Consider the following 10025-nt stretch of genomic DNA (forward strand, 5'->3'; position numbering starts at 1 on the left):
TAAGTGGAGCCATCATGCTTTTTGTTTGCTAGATAAAATAGGATTGTTGTGGTCGAGTCATCCTTCTTTGTGCTTGTTTAGAATTCCCTTGCAGTTAGGATGTCGAATTGGTATAGCCAATACAATGATTATTCGACTGAGCAACATGAGCATTATTCTTTTTATGACCATAGTGTGAATAGTGGTTGGGAACGCTAAACTTTTGAAGGATATGGGTCATACCATGGTGAGCCCACTTGCTATCCACATGCCCACCGGTCATTCGAGCAAGATTCTTATAATTACTCTCCTCTAGATGAAGCACGTAAGATACTTGAGTCAACGCGTAAGTTGTTTGAGTCGACACATAAGTTAGCGGACACAAATGACTTAGTTATGGACGAAAGAATGGTAAAAATGAGTGAAACTTCTTTAGAAGATACCCTCAGGAAGTTAGCCGAGTCAACATATAAGTTAACTGAGTGAACACGTGAGTTTGCTGAGTCAACACGTAGGCTTGAATTAGAGACGGAAGAAAGAGAAGCTCGAATTACTCGTGATTGCCAATACATTCTTTCCTATATCACCCGTGAAAATGAGGATAATTTTTATAATAATCAAGATGAAGAGATTAGAATTGGTAACACTACTTGTTTAGATGAGGTTCGATCATTTTCATGTTATTATAATGATGATTATGATGAGGATAATATTGATGAAGAAAATGAAATATGTAGGCATAGTGATCAGGAATTTGTTACTCCGATTGAGCTTTATAATGATAGTTTTGTATCTAGTACAAATCCAAATAGTTTTAATAATTATTCACCTATTCAAAAGGATGAGGATTTGAATAGGGATACCACCGTTTTAGACGATGTAGTTCATGATCCTTTAGCCTGCAGTGTGTTGGATAATCCATTATTAGATGTGCCTATCAGTGAATTGGAGGAAGTAACTTTGATTAACACCTTAATTAATGAGCCTTTACTAGAAACTTTCTCTGATAATCCTTTATATGATTGTGATGATGGTTTAGAGGAACGAGTTTATTTTGAGTCTAGCGATTTAGAAACAACATTCTTAGACAAAGAAAGTGAACTCGTAAAAATGAGTGAGGATGAACCAGATCACAACTTAGAAGAATCAATTGACCATTTTCAGGAATCTAATGATTTAGAAATTAGGGAAATTGTGACTAGTCTACCTAGAGACACTGAAAACTCTAAGTTTGGGGGTGATTATCACTTTCCTGGTGCCTTACTTTTAACTCTTAGAAAGTTCCCTCGTGTAGGACTTGACATTTGTGCCTCAACCATCTTACAAGATTATCTTCATACACTTTTTCCCGAAACTAGTTGTGTCCATAAGAGAGCTCAGTTGTTAGAAACCCATCCTCTGGTTGATGTGGTTAACCCAGACTATGATACCAAGATTGACTTTGTTTTCCCACCAAAAATTTTTCTTCCAATTGTGGAAATATATGATTTTCAAATGTGTCGGTTATTAAGTTTCGAGACTAAACCTAATTACTTTAGGAGAATATGGTCGACACATTTTCTTAAGGAAGACCATCTCTTTCATTGTGGTCAGCTGTGTGAGTCAAATCTGATTGACTTAGAGGATCCCCAATTATTCAGGATTTTTTTATGCGCTTCTAAGTTCTTAGTTGAGTATTTCCAGACTCTTCAACCTGATCTTCAGAATGCCTTTGAGGAAATCCAACCGATGAAATCTTTTTATTTAGACCCTTTTATAGAGCATGAACCTGAACCACAACTAGATGTAGTTGTCTTAAACAAGGGTATGTTCGATGTATTCTTGGTTTGTTGTAGTTTCCTCTTCTTGTGGTTAGCACTTTTTGATCCAGATGACCCACAGTTATTCCGGCTACTGCTATATGATCCTATGAGGTGACTAATTCTTCCAATGTCTGGCTGAAGACTCTAAACTTAGAATTTTTTGGGAGGTAACCCAATCTCATGCAACACGGTAATATCTTTCCTTAACTCTTTTGCTTCAAGTGGTAACAGTTTATCCTTGTTCATGTTTTTAATTTTATCTTTAAAACATTGAGGACAATGTTAGATTTAAGTTTGGGGGTATGGGAGAAACTTTTTAGTTGCAATAAATAAACTCCAAAGCCTAGAAATTTATGCTTATTAAGGTTGGCACTAACCAATCTAAGTGGATGAGAACATCTTGGTTGTAGGAGTTGAGGAACCAATCTGATTACATGGAAACATCTAAAGAGTCTATTCTTAAAAGCACAGAGCTCAGGTGTTAGAATTAAAAAAAAAAACATAGTACTTTCGCCGTATCTCGTTGAATCCCGATCCCTCTGTTTTTATTTTTTTTAAGTGACTTGGTGGGGCACACGATTCAAGTTGTTACTTTTGCTAGGGTGAATTAGGGTGATTGAGATACCAAAAAAAATAAATGAAACAGACCATCAGACCAACATGAATAAATTCAATAAAGTCGATCACTGGTGCCCTTGTATATGCCAGTTGTGTTGACCTAGAGTTAGGTTTATCGACCACTGGTGCCCTTGTATATGCCAGTTGTTTTGATATTAGTCAGACCGGTATCTCAGTCCATTAGGATAGGTTCAACTTGGCAGAGGCCTTCAGACAAATATGGGAAACACCGTTCACTTTAAACCATCTACTTTTCTCTTTATCCATCTTCTTAATCTTTCCATGTGACTGGTTGACTCCGGTTATGATGTCCAAAAACTATCTGAGTAGAGCTCTGTCACTTATATATGAATTTTAGTATGCTGAGTGCAAACTCGTGTACATCAGTTGGAATTTTGCATATAGTCAATGAGAGTATGCCAACCAAGGAGATTCTTTAGTGCCTTCCAAGGTTTTGCGTAGATAGATAGGGTCTGGGGTAAAGGTTTTGTGGGTACACCTCTGGTAAACCCTCCCGAGATTAACTCGGTCGCTAGGGCCACCTAGCTAGTTAGTATTTTATTTTTCTAGATTAGTTTTGCTCGAGTACTAGCAAATAATAAGTTTGGGGGTATTTGATAGACACATTTTTGTGTCTAATTTGTCCTCAATGTTCTGTATTGTAGGTACTCGATTTCGTACTTATTATGGTATTTTATGTGTTTGTAGGTATTTTTGGGAAATAAACATTTTTGGAAAATTCGGCTCGAAAAGTTGCTCGGGACACCCCCGAAAAAGTACTAAAGGCACCCTCATTTTGGATAAGGGCCACCCCAGGGCACCCCTGCTGTTAAAGGCGCTCCTACTCTGGATAGGGGGCACCCCATTCTTCTTCATTTGAAAATCATTTTCGGCAGGAAATATTTCATCACCACTGCACGAGATTTTGGGAAAGATATCTGAGAGATTTTCATGGATATTATGCTGCGATTATGTTGTCACTTAATCAATAGGTCGCATGACGTGTTTTTGGATGGAAAACAAGGAATAAAATCTGCCCATGAATGGTTGTTGCGTTAAACAGGGTAACAAATATTTTCGGATTAAACTTGAGTTATAAGAGCATATTACGTGGGATTTAAGAGGATATATTTTCTGAAAATTTGTTTCTATCCAATCCAGAGAGAGTTTGAAAAGTTTCGGACAACTCAGACGTGTATAATAGAGGAAAGGAGAATAAAATCTCGTAAACTTTAATACGATATTTTCTGGTATTTACTCGAGAGATTGATGGTCCTGTGGTGTATTTATAGCTGAGTTTCGTGTCAGATAAGGGGATGGAGCGTTAGGGGGAAGAACAGAATGGAGAGAAATCAAGTTTGAGAAACCTGCTGCTGCTGCTATTGATGAACACGAAGAACATAAGACGTCCGTAGACAGTCGTTCATGCTACAATGACAGTGACACATTAGTTGTATCGTTCTTTTAAAAATTAGTTTGTAACAGGCATAATTGTTACAAACCCGGTATTTCATCATTTCTCCCCTTTTCATCATTTGTAAACCATTTTTGAGCATAAATTCTTTGAGAGGGTTTTCAACATGATGAGCTAGACCCATCACTGGGACGACGGACGAAGCTGAATTTCATCATGTGGTAAATTCAATGAATTCCTTATTTACTTTTTGCACCGATTATAAATGATTTATGATTTCTATTAATCAATTGTTATCTTATTTGATAGTGTATGCTTAGTCTTAGGTGCTTTTGATACACTATGCTTGTAATTTACGATTAATGTTTTACGAAATCTATTTTGGCAAAGAATAGAGTTAATATTTTTTGTGTTTGGAGCTATAATTGCCTAGGATTAATTTCTGGACCACTTGAATATGAAAAACAATGAAATCCCGAGTCCCAGTGAATTCTTCATCCCGTGACATATTTTGTATATAATTTCTTATTTTTAGTATTTTTATATTTATGCCTAAAATGAATTCAACAAAGTCCGAGTGAACGACAACCTTATTTACCACTATCTAAAATTCGATCAATAGGTTTCTGGAACTAGAATCATATGATTTATACTTCTTAACAAAAAATGCAGAATTCGTTGGATCTTTGGCTAAGTAAGAAGATGATTCATTTTCTTGATCTAGCTTCCACTGTTCATGAGTAACTAATCGAGAACGTAACTCAGAAAAAGAAAGAAGTGTTTCTCTATTTTGCATTGTTACTACAAAATGAGAATATTCTCGGCCTAAATCAGACAAAGCATACATTACAAGATCTGAATCTGGTACCGGTTCATCAATTTCAGCCAAAGAATCAGAGATGGATTTAATTTGTTGCAGAAAATCAAATATAGTAGAGTTACCTCGACGAATTGAATGCAGTTGAGATCTTAACATGTTCTTTTTGGCAAAGAACTGTTCACTAAAAATCTTTGCAAGATGATTCCATTTATCTCTCGCTGTAGGTTTACCAAGTAATTCTGTAGCTAAAGAAGGAACTACAGTTGCACTGATGCAAGAACCGACGAAATGATCAAGAGATCTCCAATCTGAAAACTCCGTATTTTCCACAGGAACGTTGTTGTGAAGCAAGAATGGAGACTCAGTTGGAAAAGATCCATCAACAAAGCCAAATAAGTTGGTACTAATCAAGATCGAAGATAACTGATCTTTCCAAACCAGAAAATTTGATCCATCTAACTTTTGAGACACAAAATTTGAAATGTTTGGAAAAGGTAAACGAGTAACATAAAAATTGGATTGAAGAACATTGTAAAACGACTGATGTTGATATTGTGGTGGTAGTTGTGTTTGTGGTTGCGGAAGAATAGGTGGAATTGATTGTTGTAATGGCGGATTTGAAGAAGAAGCCTGATTTGTGGTATTGATATTGAGATTGGTGTTATCCAGATTGTTGTTGTTGTTTGATAAGGAATTCACAGAATTCATGGTTTTTTTCACCATTAATGGCAGTTTTCTGAGATTGTTGTTGGATATTAGGATTTGTTTTAGGTTGATAAGGATCGATTGGTATCTGAGACCATGTAGGAAATGGAATAGATTGATCAAAGGAAAAAGGTTACAGACATAGAGTTAATATAGCAGACAATATCTGTAACTGTCAGTACAGCTAGGACTAGACAGATAGGATACAGCTAAGAAGACAATGGACCATACAGAATATGACACATGGCACAATATAAATCATACAGAATAAGACATATTTTATATATAATTTGAGTGGAAATTGCTGGCCTCACATTGAAAGTTAGACCAAAATCTCGAATTCTAGAGCTCCTGGGCCACGACCAATAAGAATCAAGGATTGACGTAGCAAATTATAATGGATAGGTAAATGAGCGCCGAATCATGCTCTTCCTGGGCCACGACCAATAAGAATCAAGGATTGACGTAGCAAAATAGAATGGATAGGTAAATGAGCGCCGAATCATGCTCTTGGCCTCCGACCAATAAGAATCAAGGATTGACGTAGCACAGTAGAATGGGTGGGTAAATGAGCGTCGAATCATGCTCTTCATGGGCCACGACCAATAAGAATCAAGGATTTACGTAGCAAAATAGAATGGATAGGTAAATGAGCGCCGAATCATTCTCTTGGACCCCGACCAATAAGAATCAAGGATTGACGTAGCACAATAGAACGGGTGGGTAAATGAGCGTCGAATCATGCTCTTGGCCCCCGACCAATAAGAATCGAGGGATTGACGTAGCAAAATAGAATGAGTAGGTAAATGAGCGCCGAATCACTTTCAATATACATAACCTATTTTTTACATAAAAACCTATACGCTTACATGGATTAATTACCTTTGGGACAACCAATTTGAACCCGTGCAACGGACGGGCGCACATATATTTACCATTGTATTCGGCGATTTTCCTTTCACGCTACATATAAGGTGATGATTACTCCCACGGATTGTGAGTGCCATTAACAGATACCTAACTGCATAAGGTGATGATTACTCCATAAACCATAAACCATAAACAGATACCTAAATGTTAAATGGCATTGGAATTCATACTTTGTTGTTGGCAAATTGTGTAGGTGAGATATATGGTACCGACACTTAATAATGTTGTACGTAATGTATTCTTCCCATTGATCCTTAATTGTAATTTACTTGGAGCTGTTGACCATTCAGGCTAATGAATCTGGGAAGCTTTACATAAATATAGTGCTCGATGTGATTAGTTTTTTTTAGTTGATCTGTATAACGGTTACACTCTCAATTTACCCATTGCAGAACAAAAAATATATGTGATGCAGGGAAAGACACCTGCTGGCAGTCACATGGGAGAGGATCAAAAGAGCAACGAAGAAATGCTAACATTTTTCGACATAAGTTAAAACGAAGACGAGGGAGAGGAGACTGATGACAAAACGCCACCGCTGGTTGAAGATAGTAATGGCGAAATTCCGATATTTATCGACCATAGCAATGGTAAAAATGAAGGTGATGAGAGTGATGACGATTTAACTATTTTATAATTTTTATGATAGCAACATTTAATTTGTTACTGTTGCATTTTTTCCTTGGATTAGAACTCGATAGAAACATTAATTAGATTCCAAACTGATAATCTCTCCAAACCAAGTTGAATCTGTAAAAAAAGGTAATAATTTTCTTTTTTTTTATTACGAAAATCTAATCATATCTTGATGAAACTGATAGAAGAGAAAATATTTGTCAATTGGTAACTGAAGATGATTAGTACAATTTCAGAACTGGGAAAAAATTACAAAATTTAAGCAAAATCCCCGAATATAAAAACATTGAATTACTTAACTTATGCATTTATATCACAGTAACAAATTCGGTATGACAGACTTAAACCCGTGCAACGCACGGGCTCAACACTAGTGACTGTGTATTACAGGACACATTAACTGTCTCACCACTTTATGTCAACGGTGACAACAATGGGGCGACTATAGTTGCTGATATATGTAAATGGATCACCACTGCTGTCAGCCATAATGTTCAGGAGTTAACTATTAAGATATGCATTGACGAAGACTTTTTTGAGATTCCTGCTTGTTTGTGTACTTGTAAATCGTTGACAAAGCTGGAGATGGTTTTGGGTACTCTTTGGGCTGACGAGTGCAAGGTTATTCTACCTTGTACAATGAATTTACCTCGGATCAAATCATTGGGTCTGCGGTTTTTTCATCAATTGATTGGTGAGGAAAAGTTAGCAAATAAGTTTTTTTCAGGTTTTCCTACCCAGCGGTCGTTGGACAGGGATAGTCGCAGATTAAACAAGGTGAATCTTAAGATTTTGAGTTTGCCCAATTTAGAGTCGCTGGTAACTAGAGACTGTGGATTTGATGATTTGAATCTCAATATATCTTTTCCTAAACTTAAATATTTTGCATTGAATGATTTTAAACCGAATGGTGAAATTGAAAATACTGGTGAGTACAAGCTGTACGCTCCCAGTCTTGCATCCTTTGTTCTAAAAGGTTACATGCCAACAAGTATCACTCTAGAGAATCTTTCATCTCTAGTCAGAGCTGATATGCGCATATGGATTAAAAGAGAAGATATCGGGGATGGAGTTTTTCCAGAGATTCGTGCAGAGAAGAAAGAATATTATACCCAACTTACGTTGAGATTTTTGAGAGGGTTTCATAATGTGAAAGTCTTAACATTGAACGGTTCCTTCCTCAAGGTATGACATCTAACCTTCTTTTCAGTGTACATAGATGAAATGCCATTTATGTGGTCATTAGGTGATGTTTTACAATGGCCCTTGACACAGTAATAAATAATCATCATTATAAAACCATAGTATGGTATATGCCTGCTCTATGTTGGCTCGGATGCAAGGTGAGATGCCCTGCCACCCGCCCACGCATCTGCGTATGCTTCTGAAATTCATATAATGAAGTTTAATCATGTAACCCAAGATGAAAAGAAAAAGCGAGAGATGAGGCAGCATAAACAATCCACACATTTTATTTTGTCATATTGGTTGCATTATTATATGCGAAAACTACAAGGAGACCCATTCTTATACATTTTCCTATTGTGAAACCCACCCCCACAAAATCTCAGGGGCGCACCCAAAAACGACCAACAAATTATTCGCAGGCTCAGGGTTTTCAAAATTCGTTTATTTTCTTTTTTATTTCCCAGTTTAGCCTCACTTTCAGTTTCAGTTTTAGGCGCAGAGATTAAGATTCAAAGATTCAGTTTCTGAGAGATTGAGAAGGAGATAGAATACGATCGAGAGCGAGAGCTGAGAGATTGAACTATCGATAGCTGAGAAGGAGCTGATTGAGATATTCGATTTCAGGTTCGTTCGTTTTTATTCCAATCTTGATTCTGATTTTTGTTTAATCTTGATTCGATTCTATGTTTTAGTTTCTGTAAGATTAGGATCTATTATTTTAGGTTTCCGAAGCTTAATTTAGTTTTTCGAATCGTTTTTTAGATCTTTTAAGCTTGTTTTTGAATTTTTGTTTATTTTCTAGGTTTTGAATTTGTTAACATCAATGTAGATCTTTTCGATTAATTTTTTTTGTTTCGATTTCATGTTCCGATGTTGACATACCAATTTACTAGGTTTTGCTTATGTTCTGTTGGATTTTTTATTTGATTTGTTTTTCCATTCTTATTTTTGATCTGTTATCTGTTATTGATTTTGATATCCTGTTGATTTCTCATCTGATTATGGTTAATGTAGATTGTTTGCTGTTGTTGATTTGATCTTTTATTTTTGAGTAAGAATTTTTGTGAAGCCATATGCAGGATATATATGTTTGGTTTTTTCTCTTTTGTGTTTTGCAGGGTGAAAATGCCTGTTGGTAGTGCACTAGCTGTAATTCACTACTTCAGTAAATTCTTAGCACATCCTGTTGATGTCAACACAACTTTGGAGTCTTTGAAGACAGCCGTTTGCCAGAAGTGGACTCGTTTATTACCACATCATGTCAGATTTTCCTTTAATGATGGAAGCAAGTTTGTGCGAGTTGATTCTGATATTCTGCTTCAATATTTTGTATCTCGTTGCCACTGTAAAGGTCAGAAGAGCTTTGATTTACTTGTCGAAGTTGGCTGTAATTCTTCCAGAAGTCGTAGTAGATCTTCAAGTAGTCGTGTAATAGAACCTGAACCCAAACAAGCTATGGTGAATTTCCTTGAAGATGGTTCTGTGCCTATTAACAAGGTTCTTAGGACTGAAGGTTGGGATAAATTACTTGGTGAAGTTGGTAAAGTGTTTTTTGGAGGTGTAACAGAGGTACGTATCGTAGTGAAGAAATACGAGTTAAAAGCTGGGCGTGTTCTTGTATATAAGAAGAATGAACCTAGAAGGTTCTATGCAAAATGCTCAAAAGAAAATTGCCCTTGGGAGTATAAGGTTTGTGCTGTTGATGTTGAAAACAGGATGCTTAAGGTTAAGAAATATGAGAGCAGTCATACCTGTGGTGTTGGAACTGAAAGGCTTTTCCACAGGATCAGCAGTAAATTTGTTTCTAGTCTGATCAAGGATGAAATCCGAAGTGATCCGATTTTCAAAGCATCTGATTTGGAAAAGTTTTTCAAAACTAGCTACGGGATCAATGTGAAATACTACCAAGCTTACAACGGAAGAGAGAAAGTGT

General features: G+C 36.4%; 1 protein-coding gene across 1 annotated transcript; it reads left to right on the plus strand.

Annotated features, from left to right (window-relative positions):
• The first annotated feature begins 6822 nt into the window (after positions 1 to 6822).
• Positions 6823 to 8095, plus strand: LOC113306441 (putative FBD-associated F-box protein At5g56700). The gene is made up of 2 exons (XM_026555378.1): positions 6823 to 6858; positions 7295 to 8095. The coding sequence occupies exons 1-2, from the start codon at positions 6823 to 6825 to the stop codon at positions 8093 to 8095; spliced, it is 837 nt and encodes a 278-aa protein (XP_026411163.1).
• Positions 8096 to 10025: the final 1930 nt, after the last annotated feature.

Source organism: Papaver somniferum, chromosome 8 (assembly GCF_003573695.1).
Source record: "Papaver somniferum cultivar HN1 chromosome 8, ASM357369v1, whole genome shotgun sequence".
In the NCBI taxonomy this organism is placed as follows: Eukaryota; Viridiplantae; Streptophyta; class Magnoliopsida; order Ranunculales; family Papaveraceae; genus Papaver; species Papaver somniferum.

Excerpts from the sequence above, each read along its gene's own strand:
- LOC113306441 (XM_026555378.1), top strand. The coding sequence starts at position 6,823 with ATGGCGAAATTCCGATATTTATCGACCATAGCAATG. Across the intron at positions 6,859-7,294 it reads ATTTATCGACCATAGCAATG|GACACATTAACTGTCTCACC; the intron begins GTAAAAATGAAG and ends TGTGTATTACAG.